Here is a 21832-nt window from a genome sequence, read left to right as displayed (position 1 = left end):
ATAAACACTCTAAAACAGTAAATTGTCTAGGTGTTTTCTTTATAGAAAGATTACACGAAAAAAGACAGTCCAGTTTTATTTCTCTAAATTATCCCAATGTCATTCCTCTCAGTTGAGGAGCCTCAGCTGACCGTCTGAGCTCAACACTAATGGAATCAATGGTCAATGGAAAAAGGACAGAGACAAATTGGACTCCGAATGGGCTGAAAGTGGTTTTTTGATCCCTGACCTTGGCTATTGTGGCACTAATGTAGTTATCCTTCATTATGTTATCCCACCTCTGCGCTAAACATTTAACTTTTTCTTAAAAATGCCAAAAACAGTAGGAAAAACACAGCTCTAGTGTTCAGCTCAAGCTTCCTCAGAGCTAAAAGACCGCTACAAATGCCAGGTGATTTTTATTTATTTTTTGCTTAAAGAGGACATATATGGGTAACACATGTTTGTGATGTTTTTGTGTGCATGGTTTGTTTCAGATGGATGAGGACACAGAGGTGGTGTAGCACTAAACAAACTCATAAAGCTTGGGCTTTGCTCCAAAGATAACACCCTCTCCAAATCATTATCTACTAGCACTTCTATTTCAATCCACATGAACACTAAAACCCATCATGTGCTCATAGATATATTGCATGCTTGCCCATATCTAAAAGGTTTTCAGTCATGGCTACACTTATGAGCTCTATAGCAATCTCTAGAAATGTCACAACACTTTTTATTCTCAAAATGAATACCTCGAATATTGTAGAAGTATGTAGATTTATGAATAAAGAGTGATGCTGTTAATTTTGCATTGACATACAAAGCAAATAGTGTAGTCTGATTCTTAAATAAATGACTCTTGTGGACTTTTTTTTTTTAACAAATAACACTGGAATCAGTCTCAAAGTGTTTATATTATTAATCAGTCTAATTACTCACTTTAACTGAATCTTTAAAATGTGTAGCTCAAAATGTTTCATGTTTTCTGTTATTTCATGGTTTTGACAAATCCCACACAATGTAAGCAGTATGTACAGTTAGGAATCCAAAAAAAAAAAAAAAAAAAATTAGCAGAATGATATGACATTAATTAACATTAAAATATAGAGCAAACAGTGTAGTCTGATTCACACACAAACACACACACACACAAACAAATGGTTCTGTTTGATGAATCAAATTACTGAATCAAACTTACAGTGTGAATCAGTCTAATTACTCATTTAAACTGAATCTTTAAAAAGTCTAAATAAAAATTTACCTATAACCAGTGTTGTGTTATTTCATGCTTTCAAAATAAATAGTAAAAACAATTACTTTGACAAATCTGACACAAGCAATATGTAGGCTTAGGAATCAAGAATGAAAGAAGTCTGATTCACAAACAAATGGCTCTTGTGAACAGATTCTTTTTGATAAATCATTCCAAGGAAACATTGGAATCAGTCTCTAAGTCAGTGGTTACAGTGTGAATCAGTCTAATGACTGATCAAAATAAACAGTTATTTCATACCATCAAAAGTAAGAGTTAAAAGAAAGTCTTTCAACAAATCTGACACAATATATCCCATTTTGTTCCCGCAGTTTATCAAGAAAACTCCCACTGCCGGGGGAAAATAAGTCGCTGAACAGAATACATGCAAACTCTTGAGGAAGGAAGTCATTATTTTAGCTATTCCTTATCAGGCCATGCAATTCATCCAATCATCTTGAGCAAGCGAAGTCCTATAACAGCACAAACTCAAGCACAAAAGCTTGAGTATGTGTCCACTCACATGCACTTTATGGCCAAAAGCTTTTACATGGTCCACTTTGCTTGCTGAATCAGTGATGTATTGATTCAGGGATTTAAATCATCCATCAAGTGCAATTAAAAAAGTGCTTTTTCTGCTGGTAAAGGCGAACCAGGAGCAAACATTTTTAATCATGACACTGTTTATATCTTTTTGACCACTTAAGCAGCAACCAAGCTTTCTGCTATGAAATAAACAACAGAAAAGTCTTTCATTAAAACAGACAAGGCTGCAGTCTCCCTGCAAAATCTACTGTGTGCTTTGAGTGGTTTAGCCAAATATTGGTTATGATGTGATATACACATATGCTCAATATATTAATGTCTTCTCAAATACTAAACAGGCTCTTTAGTTTTAATTAGGTTCAGACACTGCTTACACTTAATAGGACATTAAAACTCTCTGTTTACTTTCTAAAAGCATTTCTGTCTTACTGTGAATTATTTTTTTTTTAATCTGTGCATGTTATTCCAAATGGAATACACACACACACACACACACACACACACACACACATACACATACACGCACACACATCAAATCAAGTTTACCTTGGAAATACCTAAGAATACAGAAGTAAAATAGGTTGTCTATATGATTTTATGTTGAAATATGTCATGTATTCTGAGCTTTTTACTGATCTGTTGTTAATGTAAAATTGCAATGTTACTTGCATGACTAACTTTCACACTGAAATGTATTATAATTTTATGAAAAAATGTAAGAAAAACTAAAACTACATGCATGCTGAAATAAGATGCCTTTTATAAAAATCTAATGTATTTTTATTAATAGCTGTTGACCATTTGTTGGAAATATTCTGGCTGGCATCACAGGGTGTGAAGTACATGCATAACCCCATCACAAATGGCACATTAAGTTGGAATGCACACTGAAGATTCCTAGCCAAGATATTTTAGCCTCTGAACTTTTCATTTTAGTGTAGTAAATTAAAACAGGGTTGGGAAACCAATGGATCAGTAACTACGTGTACTGAATCTGATGAAACATCTTGATTATATTGCTTTGATCTCACCGCTTACAACATATTTACAACTAGAAAAGAAAAGTCCATAAAAACAAGCTGCCATGTGCCTTGACAAAGCCTTACCTGAAAGTTAGGAGAAAGAGTTGGAAAAGCCTGAAATTTCAAAGCTATAACTTGAAGGATAGACAGACATACAGAAAGATGGATAGACAGACAGATGGATGGATGGACGGACGGACAGATGATAGATAGATAGATAGATAGATAGATAGATAGATAGATAGATAGATAGATAGATAGATAGATAGATAGAAGGACGGACGATAGAAAGATAGACAGACAGATAGACAGATAGATAGATAGATAAATAGATAGATAGATCGACCAACAGATAGACTATTAATAACAGAAATTAACACTTAATTTGACTTTTAAATTAATATTTTAAAACAAAACAAATCATTGAGTACTTTTTTAGCCTTTTCATTCTCGTTGTTATAATTGAACTTTGTGTGTAAATGTTTATGTCAGTGCTTAAAGCCACTGTAATCTATAACTAAACAGGTAGACAGCAGATAGTGTGACTCCGGTGTAAAACCCACATGACTTGAAAACCTCTTTTGTACCTGCGCATTAATTTTGTTTGCGCAATGCAACGCGTCGCACATTAAAGAGAAGGGGCCTGTTTTTACATTGAACGTTTCCTGCAGCTCTGGGAGTGTGTGCGCGCGCGACAGTGGAGTTACACATCCCAGTTTTCAAACTTTCGCCTCACGCTCCAGTCCTTCCCTCTGCTTTAGTGCGTCATTCTGAATGAGAGTTCTGTGGTCAAAGCGAACATCGCGCGCGGAGACGCCGACGCTAATGGAATAACGCGCTGAAATGCGCGCGAGTGTTTGATCACAGCTCATACCTGCCGCGCCGCGCTGACCTTCAGGAGGAATAATCCCGAGAACGCTCGCTCGCGTTGAATGGGTCTTAAGGACGCTCACCTGAACCTGTCTGGATGGGATGCACCGTGAGCTTCATCTGCTGTGAAGACGACTTTCTGCAGATGCCTTTGGATCAGCATGTGGAGAAAAAGAAAGAGGAGAAGAGGCTCTTATCTAAGGTAGGACGCACATGGGTTCATGCAGGAATATCTTCATCGAAGGTTCTTGAAGTTGTGCTGTGAATTTGACAGTGAAGCAAGTATTTTGACGTTACCCCCCCCCTCCCCCCTTATCTTAGTAAAATGAATCACAGGCACAGATGTTAGCCGACATATGTTTACTTTAATTTTATTTTTCGGTAAACGATACGCACTACCACTCATACATTTGGACACACCTACTTTTAATATAGTGTCCAAACAAATCAAAACTGTCTTGGCAAAGCCTAGCTAACCTCATAAGGTGACACCTGCGATTTTTTTTTTTTTTGTAATTGAGGTTTTCAAGGTCAGATATTAAGCAGAACTTGGGGGAAAATGCCACCAAAAGTAATAAAAAAAGTCCAAGATATTTTAAAAGGGGGAGCTTAAACAAACAAAATTTGTTTTGTATGCATATTTACTTAAAGCAACTAATTTGATTATTTTTTGTTTGAATAACACCCAATGTTATTTAATTAACTTTCTTTATTTCTTATAAATTGATGAAATTATACTCATCTGCATTATATTATACTGACACTGGTGACCACCATGTATGCTGGCTTTAGTTGCTGCTTTTACTTCAATATCTGGTCAAAGTTATCCATCTTACATTTTGGAAAGGCGCAATTTAAAACTCATTTAAAGCATTTAAGCATACGCCTTTAAAGATCAAAAGACAGTCAAGTGTGTCTAAACTTTTGGTTGGTAGTGTGTTTAAAGTGTTGACAGATGTTAGATTGTATCAACAGCCCCACCTATACAGTTATGTATGAAAAACAAACCCAGAATCTTCTGTTCAGACCTCACAGGGTAAATAAACACATGCAGTCTCCTACATGACCAGACAGTGTACGAAATCAAGGCAAATCCAAGACTAAGCGTAGACTATACTTTTCTGTTCACATTTGGATCAATGAAAGAGTTGCATCTTTGCACAGTTTAATTACGGATAGAATCCAGATTGGAAATGTGTGCGTTCTCGCCTATTTATAAATTATGTCTTTTGTTAAACAAGGGCTTTTGGTTTTATGATATTATTTATTTCCCAAACTGAATACATCATCTTCATGGTTCAGATGATTTTGTAAAGTATGTTGAAGTGCTCCAAAGCTGTCGGTTCATGTGATGTTTGCATAGCCAAATTCTGATTGGTAATATGTATATTATTTTATATTTATAATATAATTTCCTTTTTGTTGTTATTTGATACATGCATTACCAATCTGGACACATCAAATTTTTATGTAGTTACCAAACATCAAAATGACATGATATTTCTGAGATGATCTTTAGACATCGTCTGGAAGTATTGATGTTTTCAGGGTCAGACAATGCCACCAAAAGTGATTAAAATTAAAATAAATAAAATTAAATATTTTAAAAGTGGGTGCAAAAAAGAAATTCAAATAAAAATGCTTCCATACTTAATTTTTATAATAAATTTTTGCTGCAATACAGATTTTGTTTTAGTTCATTTAATGCTACTTGTATTTTCCATGCTTATTTTATAAAAATGTATTAATAAAATACCCAATATTGTTTAGAATTTAATTGCGTAACTTGATTATTTGACTTAATGACATTATAAATTTTTAAAAATACATATATATATGTGTCCTTAATAAATTAATTTCTGACACTGGTGATTAATATTTATGCCGGCTACTTGTTTACACAAACTCACCACATTTACATGCAAAGTATGTTTGCATGCTGAAAAACAATTGGTCCATGTGTTGACATAATCATAAGAGGCCAGATTCGGATTAATAATGGAATATCCTTGTACATGCTAACACAGTCAGCTTTGTTGAATTGCATGGTGTATCTCAGGGAAAAATTCCCTGAAAGACGTCCTCAAAGACGTCTTACATGGAACTGTTCTGTTGGGGTGGTCTGCTCTGGGTGGTGGGGTCAGATTTGGAAGGTCAGTCGGGGCGTTACTTGGGGCAGAAGTGCTGGAGCAACAAGCCCCACATTGTTGCTTTGCTCTCAGTCAGGGGACCAGCATTCATGGAGGAATGTTGTGCCTGTATGCTGATAGACATCTTTCATTTTGGTAACACTCTCACATGGGGTTCCACAAATCTGGCCCACCCTCATATTTTGGATGTTTTACTTTTGCGTTATGTTTTAAAACTGAGCTGGGCTTGCTTGTTTGTTTTTAATATGAAATGTTAAATTTTTGTTTAAATGTGTTCACATTTAGTCTAGAACTATACACATTTGTATATGTAAATATATGCTTCAAAACTCACATAGTATACAATACTTTATAGTGCTCTATTACATTAGAAACATGTTCATCTTTTTGCAGAATGTTCTTTTCTAGACATTATGCAGCTGTTTTTTTTCTGTTTAAACAGACATGTCTTTACATGGCTTTTTTGTATGGCTTTTATGGTGTTTACTTACTGGCACAAGGGTGAGTAGGTAATAATAGAATTTTAATGCATTTTTGGGTGAACTATTCCATTAATATTGATGTTGCATTACTTTGATGTGAAGATGAACCTGTGGTGTTCAGTTCATGAGAGGAATGTGCATTCATTTAAGATCAATTTCTTTTTTAGTGAGACTAGAGATCTATGCTACTGCAGGTTTAAATGCCTATAAATAATCGTAAATCATAATATCAAAATCGTTTCTTTCCATTAACATTGGGATAAGATACGATCAAACTTCCCTGGGGGGAAATCAGTGCATTGTAGAAACATGTACGTTAAATCGCTAAACAATGCAATAAGTTGCATGAGAAAAAACATACAAACAATAAATATCTGCCTTAAATGTGTAATGGACTGCAAGAGCCTATGCTAAATAAGATGAAAAACTAGTATGCACACACAAATATTAGTAATAGTAAATATCTAAATATTCTGCTTCAAAGTAAGCATTATTACTTCAACCATAAACCTGATAGTATCAAATTGTCTAAAATGCTTGTATCTAAATGGTAAGTGCATTTTGCATTGGGAAAAACAGGATTTTCTTTAAGCTTAGCTTAGCATATATGGTTCCATCATGGTGAAACAAACTGATATTGGTCATAATTAAGGTTTCATTGTCAATGATGGTTGCATTGAAGGTTTTTTTTTGTTGTTGTTGCATTTTTTAACCCAGTCTCATGAGAAAACAACTATCTTACAAGCGATTTGTATGAATTTGGAGTATTTGTATCATACACAAATTAAGCAGATCATATGAATGAGATTGTACAAATTAATTGTTGTACTGTTGATGAAGAATCATGCTTGCTGGAAAATATATGTTTACTGGGCAATAGGCTCTTGCCATACAGAATTATGGGAAACAATTTCTCATCAAGTGTGGTGTGGAAGCACAAGATAAGTGCCAGTAAGTGAAAAATCAAAAAAGAAATGAAACCGATTCTCATTGTATCCATTTCTGCTCAACCTAAAGGCAGATAAGGCAGATAACATCACAGTGTTTGTAGAATTATTAGCTGAAATGAAGGACAATTCAGACTGCAAGAAATTGAGATTTGTTTTGTTTGACTGGTTGATGTAAAGCACAGCACTCTGCGGTCTCTCATCTGTTCCTAACTATCCAGCGGTGCCCAAATCTTCCAAGCACACTCTTAAGCTTCTTTTCATCCATCCAGTGGGCATAAATCTCACAGACAGTTGTGTGGTGGGATTAGAGAGGGGTGGGGAAGGCCGTCAGGAGAAGGGAGGTAGAAATTCCAGGGATTTGCAGGGGAGTGACAGACTACAGTTACCTGCGCCAGGTAGATCTATAGGGAGAAACGGTGAGTGCTTGTTTATCAGAGAACTTGTAAGAGTACAGCATGGGCATCTAACCTACTTTAGATGGCGTAATAGAGCACTGCTCCCTTAATGGACACCCAAAACTTCCTCTTTCAAACTTGTCAGGGCAAAAATGTAGGTTTTTATGTGTTATGGTTGTGATTTTAATTTGAGATTTATAAATCCCGGGGCCGTTTTGGGGTTATGGAAAGATGCTTACTCTTGACTAATCAACATACTGTCTGTCTGCTTGCATTAGCAGGAAAGAAATGCCAAACACACTTCCTGGAAATATTTTATGCCAGTTTGTGCATCTAAACATCTTTGATGTCTTAATGTGTTTCCTATCTGCAAGAGATTACGCCCGCAGTCATGTGCATGTTTTTTGCTTTTCTGTGTCCAAGAGGCATTGAACGGGAATTGCAGAAATGTGAGTTTTCAGGAAAGTTTCCGACACTGTCTGCTGTAGAGATTTTTGTAGGCCAACCTGAATGTTCATGAGCTTGGTAGCGTGTTTTCCTTTGGCTTTTGGATTATCGCTGAAAATATTGCAGATTCTGATGATCTTCAGCATTTAGGACTTTTGAAGCCTAAATGCAGTCGATAGAAGTAAAAAGCTAAAGTCAAACGGTAATTCCAACAACTCTTTCAGTCTTCATTTCAAATCTACAAGTTGAAAAATTTGAGTTAGAATAGTTTGTAAGCATGTAACCAAAAACCCATTGAATCCAGGGCTAAGGAACCACAAGTGCTTAAATGTGAGCTCTTTTCAAGTTTTAGAGACTCATTTATTTAGCAACCCAGTTGGATTGTTCAAAACATAGATTGCAGTTGCTTCAAAGAAGTTAGAAAAAAAAAATTCTCATCCTCATGTCATTTCAAACATGCATACTTTTTTATTTATTTATCTGTGCCAACACAAGATTAAATGCACACATCATCAATTACACACTGGATACACACTATTTTGTTCTTTATTTTGTTACAGCAGCATTAAAAAACAGCAAGTGGAAAAAGCAAAAAAGAAACAGGAATTTGTCCAATGCATCCATTTTTTCCAAACAAAATTATACTGTGATTACATCAATATCAAAACAGTTTTTCATCATTTTAAGTAAAATGTACACTAATTTTTTATTTAATCTGTCAAAGTTTAATCTGTTAAGTTTCTGTCAGAAATTACTAGTAAATGTGATCAATTAATTTAAAAGAAACAGCAATTCAATTAAATGGAATTAAATTAAAACCATTAAATTAACAACCAATTGAACCCATTGAATTAAACCCAAGACTGAAATGGTATTTTCTTGTAACCTTTATTTACAACTTTTGTACATTTTGTACCATACAGTGTATGGTATTTATTATTATTATTTTTATATTTAATATTTAAATAGAATGTATGTTTTAATTCATTTCAGTGGAAAAAAAATTCTCAAAGTATTATTAAAAAGAAGCCTATAATACTTTATTCTGAGTCTTCTTAAAGGGATGGCATGTCCAGAAATGACAATTTTGTCATCATTTACTCGCTTTCATACTGTTTCAGACCTGTATGAGTTTCTTTCTTCTGTTGAACACAAAAGAGGATATTTTGGAGAATGTTGGTGTAATGAATTAAAACCTTAATATTCATCCGGAAGAAGGAGGCGGGAACCGGCGGACAATCAAAAACATTTTAATTACAAAAATAAACACAAAACAGCGCACCAGCCCCTCACGGACGACTGGTGCGCTCAAATAAAAACCAAAACACAACTAAAATCCCAGGCCTGGTCCTCTCTCGTCCTTCACTGTCGTCGCTCCAGTTTTATATCCTGCCATCTCCTACGTGGGACTCGAGACCGGCGGTGGGCCGCAGGTGCCACTGATTTGCCCAATCATTGCCGGCCTCACTCCTTGTTCCCACGTCCCTCGGCCCCACCCCACTCGCCACAGTTGGTAACCAAACAGTTGCTGGTAGCCATTGACTTCAATAGTATGGAAAAATTATACTGTGGAAGTCAATGGCTACCAGCAACTGTTTGGTTAGGAAGATTCTTCAAAAGATTCAGGTTTGGAACAACTTTGAGAATAAGTAAATTACAGAATTTTCATTTTTGGGTGAACTGTCCTTAAAAATCTTACAATGGCATTGTGTTAGGTTTTTGGTCTGTCTCTGTTTGAAAAAGATTGCAGGTAAGGATTCATCAGGTTTGGGATGACATGACTTCATTTTTATTCCTTTCATTATGCCTCATTTTGAAACTGGAAACTGGAAATGTTTTCAGATGACTGTTGGCCAGTTTTTTCTGTTTTTATACCCTATTCCCATCCGACTTTGATATTCTGGATGATCTGTCAGTGCCCAGCTCAAACACATTCCCTTCTGTCAGAGATTCAGCTCAATGTTTTGGTCTTATCTCACAGTATTCCTGTCTGACTGCGGCATGAAACTTCTAAAGGGCCGAGCTTCGCTCCCCAACAACGCCATTCAGCCATTCCACACACGGCTGCCAAGGCTTTTGTGCTATCGCAGAGTGATTGTGCGGGACACAAAAGGATCCCGAGTGAAAAACATGACCAGTCAGGTGTAGGAACATGTGCCGGTTAAAAAGTCATCTCCAGTCACGCTTCGCCCCTCTTTTTCCTGGCTCCCGTCTCTAACTTTTGTGGTCAAGGTCATGTTTGTTCCTAGAGATGAATGCCTTTACTTATTTTTAGACCCTTAGCCTCTAGCTACACGTAGATTTAGCTGATCAAAGGCTACCTGTCAGAGCCTTCCCTCACTGTGCGTTTTTGCCAGCTGAGACAAATCTAGGGGATTATTAAAGATTTGTTGTCGTGGGTGAAAGTGGGCAGGCTCTTAGTGTAACGGATGATTAGTTGCCTCTGAGATTGATTTTAGTATTTGATGGAGTTCTGGGTTCTGAGTTCCTCCTTCACAAGTTTTGGGTCATAGTCCTGATCTTATACCAATTAAAACCAGTTAATGATGTTGGTGTGTTTGTGAGAAGGATAGAGAGTTGTTCAGTTAAAAATGAAATCAGTAAAAATACAGCCCAATGTACCATGTTTTGAAGGATTTTTTTGTATTGATTTTTACAGGTGTGGATTTTGAATTATGCACTTTAATTTTAAGTGTTCTGGGAATATTAAAAGAAATGTCTGTAAATTTAACAGAAAAATGTACTGGTAATTTTCTGCCATGACATTATCCATTTTCCGTGCTTTTTTTTTTTTGAGTGTAGATTTTCTGTGCGATATAAATATTTTAGTGCAAAATTAATAAGTCGCGATTAATCGCATCCAAAAATTTTTTTTTACATTATATGTGTATTGTGTATATTTATTATGTATATATAAATAAACACACATATATTTAAAAATATTTGTGTTTCTACATTTATATATTCATAATTTTATATTTTATATTCTATATAAATATTTAATATATAAATATAATTTTTTTCTTAAATATATGCATGCATGTGTTTGTATTTATGTATAGATAATAAATACAAATATGCATTTTTTTTTAATTCTAAATATCATAGTTTTGTCTTATGCAATTGAATGTGTGTCTGATATCTAGAATATGTTAAATATATAAGGTAGTGTACAGTAATTATTTAATGTTACAATTTAACTAAATTTTTTACATTTTTATTATGTAAAAAAAGTTTGGTTGATGTTGTATTTTCTACCTTGGTTTTTACCCAAGATTTCATTGCAGGGTCATATCATTATTGAGTATTTAATTGTAAATGCTTATTTGCCCTGTTTTAGATTACCTTTGACATCATTCATGTTTTTATCATGGGTGAAGCTTGAAGCTTTTGTATTGCCTAAAGTGCTACAACTTGTTGGATTGACTTGTTTTAACAGCTTCGGGGTGGTAGATTTTGTGGAGGAAGTGAGAGACAAAAAAGGCCTCCCTTCAGCGTTTGGGAGAATGCATGTTGTGTAACACCTGGGTTTGAGTTGTCTTTGTGGACTAGCATGCCACGCTTGTTAACGCTGAGAGGAAATAGAAGTGCAGCACAATGCCAGGCTTAGCATGAGGGTGAAAAAGAAGGGCTTGTAGGGTATTGACATTGACAATCATTTTGTCCAATACATGCAGAGTTTACAGGGCAAATATAAACCTCAAGAAAAACAAGGTAATGCACTGAAATACAAGTGCACTAACAGTCATTTAAGAAGATTAGAATCAGTGTGTCAGACAGAGTGTTATATGGATTTCAATGTCAGAAAAGGATGCCTGAAATACATATATCATATTTAATGTAGATTATACAATTGCCTTTTTTTTTATTTATTTCTGAAATCAGGTTGGTGTGTTCATGTTAGTTTCATGTTTTGATTTTTTACTAATAATGTCTATTAGTGGACATTTAATATTTAAATGTTTTTGAGGGTAAAAGCTATTTTTATTATTATTGTTGTTATTAACTTATGTTATCAGTTGTCATCAGTTTTAAATTTTTTTAATGAAAATGACCAAATAATAGTTAAAATCACACACATGTGCCTCCATATGGAATTTAAATTCTTTTTCAGATATATCCCATGTGATGTTTAAAAGAGCAAGGGAATTTTGACACAATATTTCTTATTATATTTTCATCTGGAGAAAAGCCTTATTTATTTCACTTTGCCTGGAATAAAATAATAATAAAAAAAATAAAATAAAAAAAATGCTGAGGTCAATATTATTAGCCCTCTTAAGAAATAATCTGTTCGATTGGCTGTGGAACAAACCACTGTTGTTCAATGACTTGCCTAACTAACCTAACTTGCCTATTTTACCTATTAATCCTCTAAGCCTTTAGGTTACACTCTAAACTGAGGATTAATATCTTTCAAAACATCTAATAAAATAATATGTCATCATGGCAAAGGAAAGAAAATCGTTTAGAATTGAGAAAAAGACTTGTTAATGCTCACAAAGAAGAAGCATATACACGTTTATTAAAGCATTTTCGAGTGTCAAGAACAACTGTGAGAAGTATTATCACGAAGTCTGAAGAGACCCACACAGTGGAGAACAGAGGCAACTTTGTAAAGAAAACTATTGAGGGAGTTTCTAAAGGGCCTAGAACAACTTCCAAGACACCAGTGAATGATTTAGTCAAGCCTTGGATTGATATCTCAATGAAGACAGACACTAGAGGCCCTCACAGAAATGGACTGTGAGGTTGCTGACCAAGAAAAACTCCTCTTTTGCAGAAGAGACACCTCCAAGCTAGACTGAAGCTTGAAGGTCAGCCTGGAGAAAAACTATGTATTACTAGAAATGTGTCCTTTGGTCAGATGAGTCAAGAGCTCTTTGGCCATAGAAATGTTGCCTATGTTTGGAGAAAGAAGGGACAGGTGCTCAACCCAAAGGATAGTGTCCCCTAGAGTGAAACATGGAGGTGGGAGTATAATGCTGTGGTGATGTTTCAGTGCGTTTGGGACTGGGAATCTCATCAGGGTCAAAGGAATAATGAAAATGGAAGACTGCAAGAAGATTTTGAAAGACAACCTCAGGCAATCTGCAACAAAAGATGGTTTGTGTTGACGTTTTGTCTTCCAGCATGATAGCAACTCAAAGCATAACTCATTTCTGGTGTAGAACTATCCCCAGTGAATGCCCTTGACTGGCCTGCACAAAGCCCAGACTTGAATCCAATAGAAAATCTGTGAAGACCAGAGTCCATCTGGAGGAGCTTGAGAGATTTGCTTAGAAGGAATGGGCTGCAACTCCTCAGGAGACATGCCTGAAACTTGCTGAGAACTACAACAAACAACTAAAGGCTGTTATCAAGCTAAAGGGATACACCACTGACTATTAACATTAGATGGCTAATCATTTTGGACTGTAGACTTTTTTCTTATTGGTTATAATTTATTTTCTGATTAAACAGCACTTGGGAATTATTAAAAAAATAATGAAATATTTTATAGGGGGCTAATAATTTTGTCTTCAACTATATATATATATATATATATATATATATATATATATATATATATATATATATATATATATATATATATATATATATATATATATATATATATATATATATATATATATATATACACATATAAATATATATATATATATATACACACACACACGCAGGGGGGAAATTGTTTTATTTGATACCCCACTTACAAAGAAATCTAGAAAAAAACGTGTTATATAAAAGTTAGAAATTGATTTACATATCATCGCGCAAGAGCTATACTTTGTCAATATGATTTGCATTTTATTATGTGTTTTTGGAAATATTCATAGATCCAGCATCATGTCACTGACCTGTATGTTTTTTTCATGTTTATTATAATATGTTGGCTCTCTCCCAGATACACTCATGTAAAATAATGACCTGAGGTGTACAATATCATACGATACGCTTGAGTTATGTGCCAAACTGTATTATGAATAATGAGAAAACATTTATTGAAGATTAAAGAAGAACGAACCATGTGTTCAGTGTCAGGTGTGTTTTGGCTCAGTTTCAGTGTAATTTGTTTGTTTAAGTGTCAGTTACTAATGAGAAGCACATATTATGCACTGCCTTTCTGAAAGCAAGATTTGATTCTGGTCCTCTATCTGTTTGAATGAAGTCCATGTAAAATATTATTTGCTTGTCCGTTCACAAACTTTCCATTGTCACAGTGTTTTCTTGGCCTGTTGCAAAAAGGAGAGAGCAGATAGGAAGCAAGCCAACAAACTGTGAAATTTATTCCATCATTTGAACAATTGAAGCCTACTGGGTTTAATTCAGTTCATGTATTTTCTAGATTAAATCAGGATTAGGCATGGCATTATTGTGTTCCTCTCCAAACTTTATTCTGCTTTTATTCATAATAAAATGCCTACATGAACTTTCTCAGGGTTATGAAGACAAATAAAATAAGGTGTTTTGCTAGGCGCAAGCTTGTTTCACAATGTATTGGTAACTTCAAGTTGAATGATGTGTAGTGTCTATAATAGTAAGTGGAAAAAGTAGGTTTTTGCAATGTTTCTTTGCTTAATAGTTGTCACATGTCCTTGTTGCATTATATTCAAGTGGCAAATGAAGATAATTCAAACACATTAAATCAAGGGTCTTCAAACTGTTGGTCCATGGAATTTTTTTTTACAATTAATTAATTAATTTATTTATTCATTTGCTTTATTAAAGCAAACAATAAATTAGAAATAAAAAAATACTCTAAAAAATGCACTATATATTATGACAGTTGTTAGAACATAAACTCAGTACTGTGTTTTTATGACGAGGTTTAGTTGGTCACTTCCTCTGCATGTGCGTTGGGACAACAGCGCGGGTCTGTTGGACACAGTGCTGCCTCGTTTGTGTTGTGACAGACCGCCGACAGGGTTCCCCTCCCGCCTCCACTCTGTAATTATCTGATAAGGTATGTGGCGCAGTGAAAGTTACCCACAATCCCTCCCAACATTCCAGTGTCCTGCTGGCCAGCAGAAAACAGTATGTTCTCTGTGCAGAGCCTCTGAGTGCCACTGACCTCTGTGCCGCTCCCTCCATGCTTTAATGAAAGTATCAGTGCTTCAGGAACTATACCTGACCCCTGGCAGACCTCTCACTGCACATACATGGACAGCTCATCTTTGTCTGTGTGTACCAGCTTACCAGAGGTTATCTGTCCTTCCACATTCATATTTATTTAAAGTTAAGATTAAGGTTTTAGGGTCAAACTGCCTCTTTTTTTTCATTAAAACTTTTCTGTGAACATGAAGCATACTGAGCTGCCTTAGGCTTTTAAGGCAACTTAAACTAAAAAAAAGAAAACAACCTTTAATGGTCAACAGATATACATGTATTGTCAAACCGATATATCGGGCGATATTTGACAATTAGCAGCATCAGCCAATATGTTTTTTTGTTTGGCTGCTAAATGTTAATGTTAAATAATAATGTTAAATAATAATAATGCTAAAAAATAAGGTTTTATTTTGACAGTTTATTAGTTTAGTGTCTTTAGTTAACAGTTCTTTATAATTTTTAAGTGTAGGTTGCCTTTAGCGGTTAATCAATATATTGTCAAGGCTGATATATCGGGAGATATTTCACATTTTTAAATTAGCTTCATAAAATGGCATTGCATTTAGAAAGGTTGACTTTTTACTTTTTTAGTTCATGTAGAAAAAATATTTAGTTTTTTTACATATTTAAAGTATATTCATTTATTTTTTATGTTATGATATTTGGTAGATCACTAGGTTTTGTAATTTTTGTAATTTTGCCCTAAAAGGGATACTTTATATAATAAAGAATAAAGAATAAAATTTTTGTCATTAACATATAAGCCATGTTGTTCCAAACCCTTAAAAGCTTAAACAAATAACAGCTTCATTCAACAATTTGAAAACAGTACATCCTTGTGGCACGGCTGACACAGAATAGCAGTGTTCAGCGGATATTCTCTGTTTTTTCATGTACAAAAAGTATTCTCGTCACGTCAGATTGAAATTCAGATTTGAACCACTGATGGCAGATGGACCTTCACAGTAGGGCTGCACGATGTGTCGTTTAAGCATCGATATCGCGATGTACAAATCCACGATAGTCACATCGCAGGATGTGCGATGTAGGCTGGCGTAGTTGATCCGTTATTCATTAACTGTACGTGCCAGCTACTCCCCTGCCCTTGACGAATGTGATTCGCGGATTAATTGCACAGCTTAACCATCATAGAGTGAAAGTTTATAATTGACAGGACTGAAAACCACATGCAAGTTTAACAGGGCAGAGACAGAGAGAGCGCGCGGCGGCGCGAGAGAGACAGAGAGCGAGAGAGAGAGAGAGAGAGTGCGAGAGAGACAGAGAGAGAGAGAGCGCGAGCGAGAGACAGAGAGAGCGCGCGCAAGAGAGACAGGCAGGGAGAGAGAGCGCACGAGAGAGACAGAGAGAGCGCGCGCGAGAGACAGAGCGCGCGCAAGAGAGACACACAGGAAGAGAGAGCGCGAGAGAGACAGACAGGGAGAGAGAGCGCGCGCGAGAGAGACAGACAGAGAGTACATTAGAAGTACCATCAATGTTTATAGAAATGTATATGGATTTATTTTGCATGTAATTTTTTTTCTTATGAATATATATGTATTTTTGTTTTGTTTGTTTCTATTCTGCTATGTACAATGCTTTAGGAATATGTACCTTTGTATGTCATGCCAATAAAGCAATATGAATTAAATTGAGAGAGAGAGACCGAGAGAGACCGAGAGAGACCGATAGAGAGCGAGCCGTTTTCAAACAACAGGAGCGCTGTCTTGCTCTCTCTCCCTCGCGCAGATTAATCAATTGACACGATGGTGTCGATGTTTAAATCATTTAAAATGAGAATGTAAGTGTGCTCACCCCATTTTTGTTTGTAAGAAAAAATATTGCAATATATATCGCAGAAAAATAAAATATCGCAATGTCATTTTTTCCCAATATCGTGCAGCCCTACTTCACAGTGTAATTAACTTTGCAATCAATGGGACAGTCACAAGCCCGGTTTTCGTCCAAAGTATCTTTTATTGTGTTCCGAAGACAAATAAAACTATTTTGGGTTTGGAATGACATGGGGGTAAGTGATTGATGACACAATTTTCATTTTGGGGTGGAGTATCCCATTAACCTAGCCTGCAGTACACTGCATTAGCTGATTGTCTGTCTGTTGTTTAATTTCGTAATCTTACCTGTAAATGGGACACAATCAGGGCTGTATATAATCCATAATGCAGAATAGTATTGTTTTTGTGTTGTATTTTTGATGTCCTGTTAGAACAAGGGACTTTAAATGGAATTGGAACACTTCCTTTAGGACTAGTTGTCTGAAGGTCAGTGCTACAGTATACAGTGGCCCGGTCATTTCAACAGAAGTCACACACTTGTGAGAATCGCAAAGAAATATCTATCTGTTACTGTAGTGAGAAAAGCCAACTTTGGGGAAAAAAGGGCAAACAGATTCCAACTAAACCAGATTCTCTTAACGTGTATTTCTTAAAGGGAAGTTCAGATCCTGAGTGTGTTTCGCTGTGCCTGCTGCAAAAAAAAAAAAAAGCAGAAATACAGGGCATCTCATAGTGTTTCATTAAATTACTCTAAGATCCTCTAAGGTTTAGTTGACTTTTAGATCACAGAATGACAAATACATGTGCTAGTGTTACACATGAGATTGATGTTTGAGCTGCTGTAAGTCCAAGGAATGGCGACACAAAGGACTGTATGCTTCACATTTCTTCATTCCTTCACTGAAGACCTGAGTGAATGAGAGCAATTCCAGGATATCGTTTTTCCAATTTCCCATTAGTCATACTTGACTTCAGGAGAAGCAAATTATAGGTCAGTTGACCACTGTCTATAAGCCATAAGCACTCTTTATTTTATAATGCCAGTTAGCTTTGAAAAAGTTCTTCTGAGCCCTGCTTTGCACTTCAAAAGATTAATTTTATTACATTTTTTAAAACTGAGATTTTCTGTTGTTGGGTTTGTTGGATTATTTTGTTCTTAATTAAATTATTGTTATTATTTGAATTCTACTTAATTTTATTTTATTTTATTTCAATTTTTTTAATAAATAGTTGAATTAAATTAATGCGTTAAATTGTGAAAACCCTCAAAGTGTCCTGTCCCTATTTGCGGGGTACTACATGCAGCAGAAGTCCCATGAATGGGATGGTCAGATATTTCTTTCAGAGTCTGGCTTTCAGGACATTACAGACCCACTGATGCAGAAAGCATGTCACAATGACTCTGTCAACAGAAGATAATGGAGTACAAAAGACTTTAATACAGTCACTTAAAGCTACTTTAATGCAGCGCGAGCATCGCTTTGAGGATGAAATGACAGTCCACATGATAGATTAAGGGTTAAGGGCAACTGTATTTTTTCCCAGAGTTCCGCTTGCGTGCTCTCTTTGTGGGGCATAACAAGGCTTGTCTGACTTAAACACCTCTTTTGGCCAAAGCATGGTTGCATGGGATGGACAAAATGTGGATTCTACGCCATTGCTTCCGTCCGGCTCTGTCTTTTTGTCTGTTGATGAATGTGGCTTTTATGCTGGATTTTTGTTGACACTTTCCTGCTGGAGGGATTTTCTTGTCGGCTTTCTAATACTTGGCAAAGAGCTGTGTCAATCTCACTTGGCAACCAGGAACTCCTAGGAAGTCCTGCTCTTCTGCTTTTGTGGCTTCTCAAAGGCCTGTGAGGAGACAGACAGAGTGCGATGCTCTCATTTGGACCGATATGCCATAATGTTGACATTAGCAATTGCCCAGGTCTAGAACCTTCTTGTTTTTCTAGAGGAGATGACTGCTGAGTTATGAGCAGTGTTGGGAGTAACGGCGTTTAAGTATAACGGCGTTACTAACGGAGTTTAATTTTCAGTAACGGAGTAATCTAATTAATTACTTTTCCCATCATTGCAATGCCGTTATCTTTACTGAGAATGTAAAGTGTCGAGTTACTACAATTTGGTTGAATAAAGCGCAAGGTGTCATGCTTTGGCTAGTGGCTACACATCAGCTGCCTGACACCGTTGCAAATCCGATGATGATTGGCTGGGTGGCCGGTACCCTGCTCACGCTGTCTCACTGCACGCTCTGAGACCACTAAACACAAGATGGCATCAGCGATAATGGCGTTCTCGAACTGGAAGTACCGGGAATTAAAGACAAGAATGTTTCTGTAACATGCACGGTATGCCCAGGAAAAAATACTTTATCCACGTCTGCCTCAAGCAACTCAAATCTTATGAACCACTTCATCAACACATGCTAACATGTTACTGTACTGAATATTTAATGCTGTGTTCAAACCAGACGCGACTTGCGCGAATAAATCGCTCTATTCGCGCGTAGTTGGGCGCTTGAACATTTTGAGTTCATACGCTTCATTCGAGCGTGAAATTAACTTCACAACAGACGCGAATTCTTCTGCCAGTTGAGTTCACGCAGCATTTTCAACCACCATTTTAATTCAGATAATTTTCTAAATATTACTGTTATCGTGTCATGAAATGTAGTTTTAAAAGTATTTCATTCGAGAATGTAGTTGTTAAACTCAAATGTGCGGTTTATTTAAAAATGTGTTTCGCCGATTTTCGGAGGTTGTCTATTCGCGTCCTTGCATTGACTTAATATTGAAATCACTTGCGCCAGACGCTCGCTCTGGTGTGAACGCACCATAAGAGTTCGATAGTGTTCTGTTTATTGTGCATTAACGTTAGGCCTAATATACAGTTACAGAGATTTGCACTAATGGCCAGGTTTCCCTTTGTTTCTTTTTATCCAAGTTTAAATTTGTTTGTCTTAATTTTGTACTTGAATTTTATTTTCAATATTTATTTTTTATGTTTTTATTTCTATGCATATCATATGGCAGGCTGCAATCTATTGAGTTCAAATAAATACAACATCTTCTAAAATACTTATAGTGTTTTTATTCTTCAATCAGTTAATATAAACATCTTATATATTAAAGATGTTATAGGACGTAATAGCGTTATAGAACATAAAACATAACGTCACAGTTACTTTGCTGAGTAACTAATTACTTTTACAATGTGGTAACTGAGTTACTAACTCAATTACATTTTGGGAGAAGTAATTTGTAACTGTAACTAAATTACTTTTTTCCAAGTAAGATGACCAACACTGGTTATGAGGTAATTAGAGAGGCATGGCCATCCAGGTTGGTCTCCTGTGTTTTCCTCATAGATTGTAATATATCCCTTGGTCTGACATGCTGCATTTACTCTGAATGTGCACAGGAAGAAAGCCCCACTTTTTTCTCTCCATGCCAAATGTTGTAACAAGCCAAGGCAGATAATTTTAGTTGACTTGCACAAACTGCTTTTAAAGGATAGGCTTGCAAACTTCCACATTCCGGAAAAGAGAAAAGTATGTACAGTGGAATTCCGGATCCTAGTGGAGAAATACCAAGAATAAGTGATAGAATCTTATCCAAACATTCTTAATTTTGACTTTTTACAGAACTGCATTGAAATCCATATCAGATATATACAATATGTATTTTTTTTTACTTTCTATTAATTTGTATTTATATATATATATATATTGTTATTTATTTTATATCTTTATATTTTATATTTATAGTTTTTTATAATGTTAATAGTATAATATTTTTTTGTAAATATTATTATTATTATTATATATATATTTTTTATATTTTAAAATAAAATTTCACAGAAATTTCGCACACCTAAAGTATGTTTAGATTAGAAACACTAAAAGTATGTTGCAGTTTAAGTTTCTATTTATAAAATAGGTTTTTATATATTTATACTAATTTGTATGAATTCGTGTACAGTTTGTTTTTATATAAAATGTATATATATATATATATATATATATATATATATATTTATATTTGTTCACGATAATAATGTAATTATTTAATACTATTGGTTAAAAAGTAATGATATGATTTAAACTTTCACAAACCTTAAGTACACAACTTCATTTCTAGATGAATAACACTGAACACACATTTTTAGATTTAAGTTTTATGTACATTATTTAGATTAATTTGTATTTATGTATATATTTTTTATTAATTATATTTGGTTCCTAATTTTATACATAAATATATATATATATATATATATATATATATATATATATATATATATATATATATATATATATATATATATATATATATATATATATATATATATATATATATATATAGACTGATAGAAACCTATGGAAAGACTTGTTTCTTTGCAGTTATTTTGAAAGCTTTTTCATAGTTGAATGGACTGCTCTGGGATGAATGTACTGGGATCACTCAGACTGAATCAAGTTTCATGCAATGCAGAAGGAAAGCACAAGTGTGCCACACCTCTGTAATTAAAACACATGTGTTGTGTTGTCATCCTGATGTCTCTTTATAGTCCGAACATGTTACTCTGTTACTCTATGTTACGTGATCTGCAGCGTCTGGAAGCTTGTGAGGATATCTCACATTCCCATGCACAAAGCAATGCATTGTTCATTGGTCAGTTGTGACTCAAAGGAAATCTCTAAAAGTCTGTAATAATGTGCTTTCAGGAACACAGAGAAGGCTGATAAATGCATGGTTTAAGATCATAGATCATGTTTTTGCACTGTATTCGCTGCAGGTTTGTGTGATTGTGGCTCTACAGATAAATGCC

General features: G+C 35.1%; 1 protein-coding gene across 8 annotated transcripts in view; it reads left to right on the top strand.

Moving 5' to 3' along the window:
• Positions 1-3397: 3397 nt before the first annotated feature.
• LOC132095506 (tensin-1-like) overlaps positions 3398-21832 on the top strand; it is a 244394-nt gene continuing 225959 nt past the window's right edge. For 3 of the 8 annotated variants that reach the window (XM_059500573.1, XM_059500570.1, XM_059500568.1), the window contains exon 1: positions 3399-3874. In XM_059500573.1, the coding sequence (XP_059356556.1) occupies positions 3770-3874 (105 nt within the window). In that variant the 5' untranslated portion in view covers positions 3399-3769. Of the gene's footprint in view, positions 3875-21832 lie in introns of all 8 variants that reach the window. The other 5 variants (XM_059500569.1, XM_059500564.1, XM_059500571.1 and 2 more) reach the window with 3 other exon arrangements.

Source organism: Carassius carassius, chromosome 19 (genome assembly GCF_963082965.1).
Source record: "Carassius carassius chromosome 19, fCarCar2.1, whole genome shotgun sequence".
NCBI classification, from domain to species: domain Eukaryota; kingdom Metazoa; phylum Chordata; class Actinopteri; order Cypriniformes; family Cyprinidae; genus Carassius; species Carassius carassius.
Note: the sequence above shows the minus strand (reverse complement) of the source record. Positions and strands in the feature narration are given on the sequence as shown.